Here is a 13802-nt window from a genome sequence, read left to right as displayed (position 1 = left end):
TTGTCACTTTCATGCCCTATTTTGTTATTTGTTCTCTGACAAATAAAAGCGCATAATTTATTTTAGTGTTCATATGGGCGATTATTTTTGAAATCAATTTTTTCTATCAAAAAATACTGAAAAAAATTTTTTATCTGAATATTTGTAAATGATCACTGAAAAGTGAACATTCTTATCCAACAAATGTTTTTCTTTATTTCATCTTAAACATTAGTATTTGAAATGGTTTAGATGAAATTTATCATTTATATGGCTAAATTTTTTTGAAAAGTTCCTTTTGTTTAAATTTCAAATTAAATAAAAATTTCATATTTCGATCAAATTTCTGTTCCCTCTCACCAAATTTCGCTGCCATGAAAACAAAATCTTGACAATGCTTATGTTTCCATTTTTGTGAAGTATTGTCAGTGGGAACAGAAATTCGATCGAAATATGATATTTTTGTCTTATTTGAAAATTAAATAAAATGAACTTTTCAAAAAATTTGGACAAATTAATTGTATTTTTTTTCATTATTATGCATGGGAATGATAGATAAAAAATGATGCGATGGAGAAAAAGTTTGGAACAATTCGTTGTATTTCAAATTAATTCAAAAATTTTGTCATGCATTATTTCAATTAAATTTTGGAAATAATAATAACAATCATAACTTTTTTCGGGGAGATGAATTAATAGTTATCTTTTGTGAATGGCTTGGAAATCATCATTTCCATATATTTTTGAATTTCCTTTGTCACGAAAGCATTCATTCGAGATTCGTTCATGAAAATTCTTTTTTGAAGACATTGTTATCACTATTCAATGTTCTTTCACGAAAATGAAAAACAAATTTTCAAACATAATATTTTGACAATAAATTTATGATTTCAAAAAAATAAATCACCTGTCTGGGATAAAAATTTTTGCCCAATGAATTTTGTTCCATTCTGCGCGTTTAATAAATTTTTCAATTTTGAAAAATTTCACATGCTTTTTTTGAAATGAGAATGAAAGACTTATCATGATTAGATTGTGTAAACATCTGCGTCACCTTGAAAAATGTGGATCTCTCGTCAGTCAGTGCCCGGCACTGTTTTTTTTTAAAAGATAAAAGCAAACAATTTTTTTTAATTATGCTTTGAAAAAAATAAAACACTTTCCAATAATTCAAAATTTTCAAAACAAAAATTTACTCACAATTCACTATCAATAAACCTTACCAAAATTTTCATTTATTAAAATACTATTTTCGCTTTGACAGACGTCTTATCATTCTATGCAAATTCACATAAAGATTTTCCAATTCATTTTTCAATGTTTTTGAAGCATTATTTTCAGTATCTCATTTTTATTATTTATCATTTTTCAAAGGCTTAAAACCGTAGTGATTTTTCATGTTTAACAAGTTTTTTCTGAGTGTCATAATTATCGAAATTTTTATTTTGCATTTTTTTGCAATTCGTTAAAGAAAATTCATTCCTTTTTATTTAACAATTGTTTATTTTTTCAAAAAATATTTGTTTGATATGTTGTTCAGAAATAAATTGACTTGAGAGAATCAATTTCCATGAATATGAATAAATTTTATTTGTTATGAAAATGTTTAAAAACAATCTGATTTGAATTAAAAGTTCATTTTTATTTAAGTCTCTTATAATTTTTATTTGTTTTTTTCATTTAATTGTTGCTCTGATTTTTTGTGATAGTTTTAGCTTTGTTCAAATGAAAAGTTAGTGATCATTACAGCGATTCGCATTGACTTTTTTATTTTGATTTATCTTTATCTTTATCTTTTTCTGTTTTTTCTTTCTCTTCTTCTCCTTCTTCTCCTTCTCCTCGTATCGATATTACTTGATTCAATTATTCATCTTCCATCAACTCATTTCGAATACTTCTTATTAATTCTTCTTTTCTTCTTCTTCCATCAGAATATTTGCATTTCTTTCTTTTATCTCTTTTCTTCTACTTCTTCTTTCACCTCCAGCATTTGGAAAATGTTGCATCAAGTTTGTCAAAGGAAATAGAAGAGCTGACATCTGAGCCATTGAGGATGGAGCAAAGTGTATCAGCTGCTCAACAAAGACTGCATTCGAGAAAGCAACAGCAACATGTTTGTGTCAAATTAATCGTCTTTCTCTATTTCTTTTTTAACTTATCCATGTCATATTTATTTTCTCCTTCTCTCTTTCTCTTTCTTTTTTTTCTCCTTCTCCTTCTCCTTCTCCTTCTCCTTTTCTTTTTCTTTTTCTATTTCTTTCTCTCTCTCTTCCCAATTTATTTCCTAATTCTTTGTATTTGTGTAGCCTCAGAACAAAGTATATACGAGTTTGTTTATTCAAATCAGTTTCAATGCATAACGCTTTTCTTTGTAATTATTTGATAATTTCTCTTCTCTATTATAATATTTTCGGCATAGGTGTATTTAATGTCCTTTTTCGATTCTTGATAATGTTTTAAAACATTATGATAAATAAAAAGTAGAATTAATAATAAAACATTTGTATGGACTGGAATTTTGAAATTCTTTTTGATCCTTGAGAAAAAACTATTTTTAAAAATCACCCATAAATCTGAGTATTTTTTCAAAATTTTGATAATAATTGATAATTTTAAAATAATAAGCAGCTGAGAAGTTGTTAATTATTATATACTCTTATTATAAAAATGATTTTTCAAAAAATAAAACATAAAAAAAAATAAATTAAAAAATTAAAATATTTTGATCTATCCCACAATTATATTTTTAATATCCAAAAAATAAGAAATTACTTTCTTTCGTCAAGAATTGAACCCCAGCTTGTAAATCTGAGACAAATCAAATGTTTAGAAATATTATTAAAGTGTGCAATTAAAGATTATTAAAATTTCATTCTATCCTTAATGAATTTTGTTTATGATTTTTAAGCTGATCAATTTTGTGCAGTTTGAGGATATTAATGTTATGCCGTGATGATCTTGAATTAAGAAACGCTGGTGACGCCAACAAAGTTTGAATTTCATATGAATTAACTTATTTATAGAATATTTTAACGATTTTCATTATATTTTAATTTATTTTCTTCTGAAATAAGATAGAATGCAAAATGCAAGAAGATATTTATTGAAGCAACAACAACTGCACAAGAAAAGGAGGAAAAGTGTATTTGGCAGCAAAAAAGAGGAGATTCGAATATGGATTTGTTGAAATGAAGTTCAATGCAAACACAGCAAAAGTGGGAAATGATATTTACATTGATTACATCAACATCACATCCCAAATCAATATGCGCTAAGCATGAAGTCCTTGATCTTATCATGTGGACATCTTCAATGTATGAAATACATATTTAATGTTTTATTAACAAAGTATATTGATCAAATTTCGTAGATAACAACCAGTTGAAGTTTCACATTCAAGGGATGCAGTTTGGCAGAGCGTTCATTTGGTGAATCTCCATGGTGATGGCTTCTTCTGTTTTGTTTGAAAGCAGCAACTTAACAAATATTGAGAACAAGGGCAGTGGAGAAGGTGGTGTTGCAAAAATCACATTGCAAAGGAATGAAAAACTGGAAATAAAATCAACAAATGCGTCATCTTGTTCGCTTTCATCAATAAATGGAAAAGGAGGATTTCTTTATTTGGATTTCCAAAATTGTTTGAATGAGAAGCCATTTCTTTTTGATGTTGATGTAATTTTTGAGAACAGCAATGCAGTCATAGGAAAGAATGAGTTCATTTTGGGAAAGGATTTTAATTTTTCTGTTACGACTTTAGCATTCAGATTTGATTACTCATCAATGACAGGCGATAACAATTTGTTTGTAGGAAGTGATAGTCATCATTCGAATAAAGATTTGTTCATGTTCCTCGTTCCATACAACTCAATGGAGATATTTATTTCATCAGAAGGATTTGATGTTGCAAGATGTGGAAGTGAAGAAGAGCCGTGCTTCACAACGTGGAAAGGGATGAAAAACATGAAAAAGGAGGAGAATGCAACGATTAGTGTTAGGGTTGTGATGATTGTTGACTGTCAGATTGGAGGTGAAGAAAGCAAAGAAGAAAGTGGATCTTTGGTGGTTGATATGTGGATGGTGAGCGTGAAATGCATAGAGATTCAGAAGGAGAGCGTATTTGTGAGAGGGACTGAGTTTTATGAAGGAGTGATTCTGAGGGAGGAGAAGGGGTAGTTGTTGGAGAGAAACGATCAAAGCTGGAGATAAGTTGGAGAAGGATTAACAGATGCGAGATGAGAATGAGGAGCGGGGTTGTTGCAAAACGAGGAAAGAGATGCAGAGTGGGAAACAATTCGATATTTTCAGTGTGGATCTGAAGAAGGGAGTGGGAGGGAGTTGAAGTGTGAGGTGGCAGAAGGCGTGGTGGTTGTTGTTGAGAACAGCACATTTGAAGGATGCTCGGCAAGGGGGAGTGAAGAGAAAGGAGGAGGGATGTGTATGAGTGTTGTTGGGGAGAGCTGCTCATATTACTTTGAGGAGAAGGGGTGTGTGTTTGAGAGGAACAGGGCAGGGGAAGGAGCAGATATGTTTGTGGTGTGTGAGGATTTGAATGCAACAATCCTTCCGAAACGGTTTGACATGGAGCTTGTGGGCGAAGATGGTGTAAGCAAAGTGGAGCTGCGAGGGAGGGATGATGGAAGATTTGCAAGGGAGAGTGTTGATTTGCTTCTGTTCCTGGTGAAGTTCAGCGGAGATGAGGTGCATGTGTCGGAAGGGCGCGGGATGGATGTTCTGGGGCGTGGGAAAGAGGAGATTGCATGTGAGATGCTTTGGTGTGGGATAGTGCATCTGAAGGAAGAGAGTGAGCAAAAAGAGCAGAAGGTTGTGGTGATCGACAGATGTGTGGTGAGTGACTGCTTTGTGTATGAGCGAAGAACAATAATATGTGGGCATGAGGCAGAAAAAGCAAAGCAGGCGAAGATGCATGTTGAATGGGAGCTAAAGAGCAATGGATGTGAAGCTGTGATGTGGAGTGATGAGCGCCTGAGTGTGAGAATGTTTGCGATAAGTCTTCCGCAGGTGTTTGGAACTGGGCAAAGCATAGTTCTGGGAACAGAAGGTGGGGTGGTGAATGTGTTGAATGTGGGGTTTGAGTGGAGAGAGAGAGTGGGGTTGTTGGATACAGGATTGTGAGCACGCTGATTGGGATGCTGAATGTGCAGAACTGCTCTGTCAGGGGAGCATCGTTTGAGAATGTGCCATTTGCTGTGCATTCGAGTGTGTTTGTGGAGAGCTTTGAGGGGGATGGAGTTACAAGTGAGAGGAGCAGAGAAGGGGGAGTGATGGAGATTGAGCTGAGTGGAGAGGAGAAAACTGTTCTGAGAAGTGCAGCTGCAGAATGATGTGGTTGTAATGTGGATGAAAAAAATAGAGTGTTTGAGCTAATGTGCTGAAGTTTGTGAGATCAAAACAGTTTCAAGAGAATAACATCAAAGAACGATGTTTAAAAAAGAACTGATTTGAGTTTGTATTTGTGAAAGGAACAGTAGATGAAAGTTGTGGAATTACTATCTGGGTTGTTTGAGGAATGGTGTGGAGTAAGAGAGTGATGTGGACACGGGTGAAAAGAAACTGGAAAAGAAAAAAGGAGAGGAAAGTTTGTGAAGTGAGAAGATGAGGCGAAACTTAATTCAATTAATGGTGAGATGATGGTTATTTTGGGAAGAACTTGATTTCCAGTTTGTTTTCTGAAACAACAACAATCATGCTGTTTGAGAATGAGAAAATTGTGGTTGAGTGATTGTATTCAATCTGATTGTTATTGCAATATGGATATTCAAATAGAATAATTGAATTTCAGTTCAATAAATGCAATTCCAACAATTAGATAAGAATCTTTTCACATGTTTTGACAAATTTGATGATAAACAAAAAAAGATAATTTGTAATTTTATTGCATTGTTTGAACATCGTTTAAAAGTGATGTGAAATAAAGTGTTGTGATACATTTATCTACAAACCAATAGGATATTGCTCGGTTCCAATATCTTTTGATTTGATGAAACTTCCAAGAATTTTTCGATTTTGAATTGTTTTTGTTTTTTCTTTTTCTTTTTTCTCCATCTCCTCAATTTTTGTTTCCTTTTTTTCACAAAACAGTTTTGATTCAAGAATAAAAGTTTCAATCTGTTGATTCTCTGTAATTTTCACGAATCTACCATTTTTTGATCTGTTTCTAATATTTCTTTTTTTTCTAACAGTCTTTGTTTCTAAATCTGAGATGGTTTCTTCTTCTTCTTCTCTCTCTTCTTTCTCTTCTTTCTCTTCTTTCTCTTCTTTCTCTTCTTTCTCTTCTTTCTCTTCTTCATCATCAATTTTTCTTCTTTTTAAAAATTCAATATTATTTGTTTCAATCAATTTCTTCGATAATCTTTTTTTCTTTAAAACTTCATCCAGCTCACTTTCATCAACCATTTCATAGTTTCTTTTTTTTTTCTTTTCATTTCCTCTTTTTTCAAATAATAAGATGATAATTTGAATTTTCTTTCTTTATTCAAAACACTTATCATATTTTCAGCACTATCATTGTAAGCACGAAGAAAGACATCCAAATTTTTCTTATCAATCTTTGATAATTCTTTCATAAATGCGGTTGGAGAAAGTCGATTGTTGAATCTGTATTGAAACTCGTAAACATATTCCTTTGTCTTTTAATATGATCTCCCTCGTTTTGGAATATGATTTTTCAAATGAGACCAGATGCTTTTAATAGTCTGCGTGTTAACCTTTGGATTTTCTGGTTTAACAAAATTAAGAGTGTGATTTACGCTGTCTATAGTGAAGCCATTATCACTTATGCAGTTGTATGCTGACAACTTATCAGACATTATTGTTGATGATCTTTCAATGTTTTTTTTAACGAAGTAAAAAACTGTATCTGCTTTTCTATCAGGAAGAAATTCAACTATCAGCTTTTGAGGCTTTCCTTTTTCCTTTCTTTCAATAACACCCCACAACCACTGCTGTTCTGTGCATCTCCCCACTCCATTTTTTCTTTTGTGTATTAAAGTTTCATCGATTTCAACAATGCAATTGTCTCCAACTTTTTCTATTTTGCTCGTTTCAAAAAAGCAGCATATTCTTCTCATCTTTTCATTAAATTTCACAACAGTTTTGTTTGCAACATTCAGCTCGAAAGTAACTTCCTTTATTGAATGCTTGTACCAAAAATGATATAAAAGAGATACAATTTTAATTGGTGATAAGTGAAATTCCATGAATATTGAATTATAACTCCAACGAAAAATTCTTCCACATTTTGAACATTTGTAGGCATAGTAATCGTTTTCCTTTTTTTGCAACTTCAGATTCATATTTTTTTTGTATTTCCAACATTTCCTATTTTTTCTGATTAATCCGTATTTTGATAACAATTCTACTGCAAGATGGTTTTTGTTGTTCTATTGAATAATAAACTCACTGAAAGTTAATTCTTTTTCCAATAATTCGTTCTCACTCATGTTTTTGATATAATTGTTCTGCAAATGATCAAATTTTTAAATTTTTGAATATTTATAATGGAAAAATTTCAAAAAAAATTGCATTTGGAATTAGATTTTAAATTTCTTTTTGATATAAAATTTAAGTATATTTTGTTAATAATTTGCAAAATTTTTATCATGTTCTCTTTGCAAAAAAACAAAACAAAAAAAAAAAATAATCAAAAACAAACATGATCACAGCATTGTCTTCACTCATAAAAATAATGAGAACACTATTTCAAAAGGTTAACCCTACGTGATAATTTAGTTTATTTATTAAAAAGTTTGAATTTGTTTTCCATTTTGTTAAATTCCAATTGTTAACTCATCGCTGCAAACTCAATTTTTTTCAAACATATAAAAACTCATTTGAATCAAATTTTCTTTTGTTTCATATTATCATTCTGGTCTTTCTCCTAAAGAATTGTTAGGAAAGAATATTTTCTTCTCAACATTTTTCCATCCGCACTCCACACATATGAAAATACTCGAGTAATGCATTCTCGCTTTAAGACTCTGTCTCAACAATTTTTGAATGAATCATCATCGAAAAAACTATGTCCAATGGAATGCGCTTGAACAATACACAATTCACATCCATCATTATATCCCTTTCTTCCACATTCTGTGCGTGCTCTCCACAACTTTCTTAACTCCACAACCGCACTCTCTCCATTCTTTATCTTCTCTCCCACAGTCTCTGCCTCAAAGTCTCCAAATGGGATCTCCAGCGTCAAACACTCCCACACCATCATCCCAATCGAAAATGAAACTGTTTCCTTTGTTGCGCCCATCTTCTTGTTGATCAGTAATTCAGATGCCTTCCACCTCAGGCACTCTTTTTTGAAGCTATCTTCATCTTCAAATGCTGATGAGGGAAGAGAGTCACTTTCATCTTCATCACTTGCAGAAGTCACAACAGTCGATGAAGAAATCGACGATGAATCTGAGTCATCAGACAAAAGCAAATCAGAATGCATCACAATGCAGATCACCATGTGCTCTGAGAACAGAACGATATGAGGACTCAGATTGGAATGAGAAGAAAGAGGATTTTCCATTTCATCAAATGAGTGGAGAGCAAGATTAGCCACCCAGAACATGATCTGAGCAGCTGTTTGCTCCCTCTCCTTCAAGGATCCAATCGCCATCTCCTTCTTCGCATTCCTTCCATGCAACAACATGAACAATGAATCCCTCAGATCCACAATCAATTTCTCGTGCGGAGATGAACATGCCATTGCATCCACCAAGTTCGACATTGATGAGGTGGTGGGGCACAGATCTTCCCCTCGAACAAATGTTGAATCTGAGTCAGTTGTTGAAGTGGATGAAGTGGATGAGACCGATGGTGATGGTATTCTCTTTCTCGTCTCCTCATCAACCTTCTCCAGCATCCATTGAGGGATCTTGTCTGAATCTCTTCCCAGAATATATTCAGTTGATCCACTCTCAGCCAGCAAATGCTCTGATGATTCTGAATGCCCCAAGGTTTTCTCATACACCCTCTTCTTGATCTTCTCTTCATTCTTCTTCTCTGCCTCATTCTCTGCTCTCCTCCACTGCTCCTCAGGCGATATCTCCATCGTCACCATCTCAATCAACTTCGGATCTTTTCTGAAGTTATCATTCACAATTTTTCTCAAATCTTTGTTCTCGTTCTTTGCCTTTCTCCATCGAACTGCCAGAATAATAGACACTACAAGAACAATCAAAAACAATAAAATAAATATCACAGCGATTATCAACGCCCATGACCGCCTCCTTTCTTTTCCTCCTTCAACAATCTTTTCATCTCCTTTTGGTGGAGTAATGCTCGCATTCTTCAAAATGAATGAATCTGTTAAAGATGAAGATTCTGCATTCCCAAACAAAACATGCGCGCTCACATCAATTTCATCTTCACAACTGCTGATCAGATCTTTTGACACGCTTCCTTCAACTTCTATTTCCGAAAAGAATCCATTTGAATCAAAATCATAATGTTCAATCTCTTTCTCCTCTCCCTTCCTCTTCACAACTGAAAATGACAGATTGCATGGAACAAGAAGCATCCCTTTAAATGTCAGCTTCATTCTATCTGTCTCTTCTTTTGCTTCCACACTCTCCAACACAGGAATGAAAAACGATGAATCTCTCTCTGAAACAATCCCTTCAAAATTGCACCCATCATTCAACATCCAAAGTGATGAATTTGGCAAAACTCCATCACCACCTTTCAAACTCCTCACATTCAATGTTCCAGAATCTGAACATATCATGTTCCTTCTCAGCGATGGATATCCTTCAATTGATGGATTTTTGTTCATAAACTTTCCTTTTTCAATAATCACATTTCCACCTCTCATTGTTATTCCGCCTTCTGCTGAACTCGAGATTGCTGTATCTTTCATCATCACAGAACTCTTCACAACATCCACAAGAGATCCTGACCATCTGCACATCTCTTCTTTCACATTCAAATATTGTTCATTTCTTTCCTTTGAACTTCCATCGAAAATGCAACTGTCCATTTTCACATCCAAACAATTCTCCAACTTCATCAATTTTCCTTTTGTAGTCTTTGAACTGACTCCACCTATTGTGCAATTTGCTAACTGAATTGTCTTTTTCATTGACAGGCAAGATATTAATGATTCTTCATTTCCTTCAACTGTGATATTTTCAACAAATAATCTATCCACATTCAACTGTCCACATTCAATAATTTCAACAAGCGAATGAGAAACTGTTGGATTGCTGATCTCAAACAAATAAATCACTGATGGAAGTGATGATGAAAGATATAATGCAGATTCTTGAAGAATGAGATTTGATATTGTGTATCCATCAAGTTGTAATTCTCCTTTTTCCATGTTGATAATGTGAAATGGAATGTTTGCTAATTCTATACTTCCTTCTCCAGCTGATTGTGTTGAGTCAAATGAGCAATTTTTTATCTCAAGAATTCCTCCTTCGGGTGACATCAATGATTCATGTGAAGAGATGAAATACGAATCAAACATAAAATTCACTCTCACCAACGAGACTGTTTCTCTTGTTGAAATCAAAGAATCCTTTGTTTTTTCAATTCTTGATTTCACTTCAACTTTACAATTTTCTCTGCTCTTCGAACTCAAATTCAATTCTTCCAGATTTATCTCTCTATCAATCACACTCTCATCAACAATGAACATCAGACAAACAGATTTTGATGTCAGATGCACCAGGCCGTGATATATCGAATAACAAGGAAACGCATCACTTCCACACCCCAATGTGTCATGCCCACCAGTCGATACAGATACCTCCACCCACTTCAGTTCAACGAGAAACACTCGCAGATCCATTTCTCCATATTTCTCATCTTCCCCAACAAATGCATTCCCATTCTCCACGTAATCTGTGTTAACAATTGAAAAACGCTCTGTATTCACACTGTTTACCAGATTGCTGCTCTTTTCAAACATGTTCTTCCCAACTGTTGCTGAACATCCAGAAAAGGATATCAATAAAAGCTGAAATCCTCCTCCATTCGAACAGCAATCCAGATACATCCCTCCTCCTTTTCCTCCCTCACTCATATTCTTGCAAATACATCCAGTAAATGAACTCTCTTGAATTGTCATATATCCTCCATTCTTCAGAACGATCTTCAATGCTCCTCCTTCTTCACTCTTCTCTGATAATGCCCCTTCAATATTGCTTCCATTCAGTATCATCCCAACATCCATATGGGTCATTCTTTTTGAAAAATCGCAAATGTTTAATTAATGAGTTTAATAAAAAATGTTCCTAATTTGACAATTTTTAGGAAAGAATCAATCAGATTTCTCGAGCATGCACTTTTCCTCACATCAAATTGGTTCGTTAATTCAAATTCAAGATATTATTAAGGTTTCAGTATTTAAAGAAAAAATTGGTCAAAAAACGTTCAATTTTATTAAACCCAAAAATAAACCATTTGCGACTTTTCAAAAAGAATGACCCATATGGGTGATTTTTTATGGGATCATTAAATTCGACTCTTCAAATGTGACAGATTGAATTGGAGAAAAAAACAATTTATTTTAATAAAAATATTTATAATAATAACAAATGGGTATTTTTCTTTGAAAAGTTACATGATATTTATTTTATCCCTTTTAAAAAAAATGATTATTAAATGTTGATCATTCCGTTCCCATCATTTATTTTTGTGAATTTCACATTTGTATTTCTTTTGCGTATCATCGAATATAAAGTTTCAAAAAGATCTATTTCACAAAATATTTGAATTAACTTTTCATATTTGATTTAAAAAGTTAACTATTTGTTGTTATTTGTTGCAAACACTTATTTCCATTAATTTTTGCCTTTTTTGTTTCATCCATTTGAAAAGACATTTTTATTTTTTGAACTTTCATAAACATTTCTATATTTCAATGAGTTGAAAATACGAAAAGGTGAAAAGTCGTATGTCTTTTATTATTTTTTTGAAAGTTAATGATAACGAGAATTCAAACGTAATAATACTCAAGAACGAAAAATTATATTCAAGAATTAAAACAAATTAATTGATTACTTATGTTTCAAAAAATCTAATATTATCTGCAATATCAACATCAAAAGACCTGAAATCAAAAACTCAAAATGATATGAATCATTTTTTGAATCTTATGACGAATCACATCTTTTGTGGATGAAATTTTCTCTTTTGCTTTTTTCTCATCTTTTTTTTCCTCTTTTAGATATTTCAAGGAGAATTTATTGTTAAAAAGTTCTTATCACACAAAAACGGTGAGCATTGGCCGATGATCGATATATCTGATCCTGATATAAATGAAGTGTTTCTGTTATTGGAAGAGCTACGGATTGACGTTTTGGAGTATTTGAAAAAGCTTCTTGAGGTTGATCCTTCACCAAAGTCTTCGCTTCACTCTGCGCCTTTATTATTTTCTCCATCTTCATCTTCTTCTTCAACTGGAGCATAACTCCATTTTGGCTCTTCAATCTAGATGTTGAGAAGAAAAGAGAAGAACGTGACAGGTGTAATAAATCATCCGTATCTTCATCAGCGCCTGCGATTTATCCATCGGGTGCCTCGGCTGCTGTGGCATCATAGATGTCGGTAGCAGCTATGAATGAAATCGAGATTCGACTACGGATTTTGGTGCCTAAGGCGGCTGGGGTGTATGTACGTAACAAGCAGATGCTGCTGCAGAAACTGCTAGGTTATGTTGTGGCGCGGAAGGCGGTGCTGCTTGGGGCCGTTGAGTGCACCTCTGAAGTTGTGCTTTCGATGATGCTTTCTATTGCGCTTGTTGCTCCGCTTCCTTCTATTGATGAATCGCTGTTGATAAAGTCTGGAAGCAAGAATGTCTTTGTTGTGCAAGTGTGGATGCGTTCCCATCGATCTACATATCTTTTTTGTCCGTAGCTGCTTCCGTTGGAGACAGCGTGGCTGGTTTTGCAATCGATGAAGTCGAGGAGCGTTGTGATGACGAATAAGATGAAAGAGGAAGTGATGCGGCTTGTGGTTGCAGTGAACAAAGTGCAGGAAAATTTTGGGAGATGGCGATGGAGGCGGAAATGTTGAAGATGGAGGATATCGTTCATGTGATGGAAGCGATTGTGCTGGTTGTAATGGAGGAGAGAGAAGGAGCAGAAGAAGCAGAAGAAGTGGAAGAAGAAGGAAAAGACTGAGGAGGAGTAGTAGAAGAGAAAAAAAAACATTAAGTGGTGAAACAGGAGACGGATAAGAAGTTTATGGAGTTCAACATGAGGATGCATTATATTTGAAATGATAAGAGGCTTTTGAAGCTGACGAGTGACTAAAAGAGTTGTGTGAGGGAATGGCAATCTCATCCAGATGTGTGATTGGAAGATTCTTCAGCTGAGCGAGAAGTGCAATGAATAGGTGAAGGAGCTGCAGGTCAGTATGTTGCGATTATGAGAATGTTGAACTGAGTGTTGAGTGGATTTCGAATGAAAAGAAACGCAAGATGCAACAGGATGGAGTTGTGAGTGTGGATGGTTAGCGAAAACTTGTGGATGGGGGTTAAGCTTTTCATATCTTCTTCGTTGGTTTCTCTGTGCAAGAAGTGATGGTTCTGTTTTTGATTTCGTTGATACTTCAGTCGCATCTGTTTGAAAAATTCCAGGAGAAGTTTTCAGCGAGCATAGAAGATTGCAGCGCTGTGATGTTCGACACAAACCCGAGCTGGAAGCGGGTTGATATGAAAGTGGGAAGCGGAGTGAGTGTTGTGGGAGAAGCAAGCAGTGGTGGAGCAGAAAACGTTGGCGATGGTGATGGAGGATGAGTGGATACAACTGAGAAGCAGAAGACGAACCAGATGAAGAAGGAAACGAAGATTCTGATAA

At 34.1% G+C, this 13802-nt stretch overlaps 3 protein-coding genes across 3 annotated transcripts; 2 read left to right on the top strand and 1 right to left on the bottom strand.

The window, feature by feature from the left end:
* Positions 1-3256: 3256 nt before the first annotated feature.
* On the top strand, positions 3257-5321 carry MONOS_9331 (uncharacterized protein; the record flags this gene model as incomplete). Its single annotated transcript, XM_067879821.1, has 5 exons — positions 3257-3293; positions 3350-3386; positions 3744-4092; positions 4285-5066; positions 5156-5321. The coding sequence occupies 5 exons, from the start codon at positions 3257-3259 to the stop codon at positions 5319-5321; spliced, it is 1371 nt and encodes a 456-aa protein (XP_067719211.1).
* A 2660-nt stretch (positions 5322-7981) lies between these two features.
* On the bottom strand, positions 7982-11182 carry MONOS_9330 (uncharacterized protein; the record flags this gene model as incomplete). The annotated part of the gene is made up of 1 exon (XM_067879820.1): positions 7982-11182. One exon carries the CDS (start codon positions 11180-11182, stop codon positions 7982-7984), a length of 3201 nt encoding a protein of 1066 aa, XP_067719210.1.
* A 1376-nt stretch (positions 11183-12558) lies between these two features.
* Positions 12559-13741, top strand: MONOS_9329 (uncharacterized protein; the record flags this gene model as incomplete). The annotated part of the gene is made up of 2 exons (XM_067879818.1): positions 12559-12813; positions 13559-13741. 2 exons carry the CDS (start codon positions 12559-12561, stop codon positions 13739-13741), a joined length of 438 nt encoding a protein of 145 aa, XP_067719209.1.
* Positions 13742-13802: the final 61 nt, after the last annotated feature.

Source organism: Monocercomonoides exilis (genome assembly GCF_001643675.1).
Source record: "Monocercomonoides exilis strain PA203 chromosome Unknown scaffold65-413564, whole genome shotgun sequence".
Lineage (NCBI taxonomy): Eukaryota > Preaxostyla > Oxymonadida > Polymastigidae > Monocercomonoides > Monocercomonoides exilis.
Note: the sequence above shows the minus strand (reverse complement) of the source record. Positions and strands in the feature narration are given on the sequence as shown.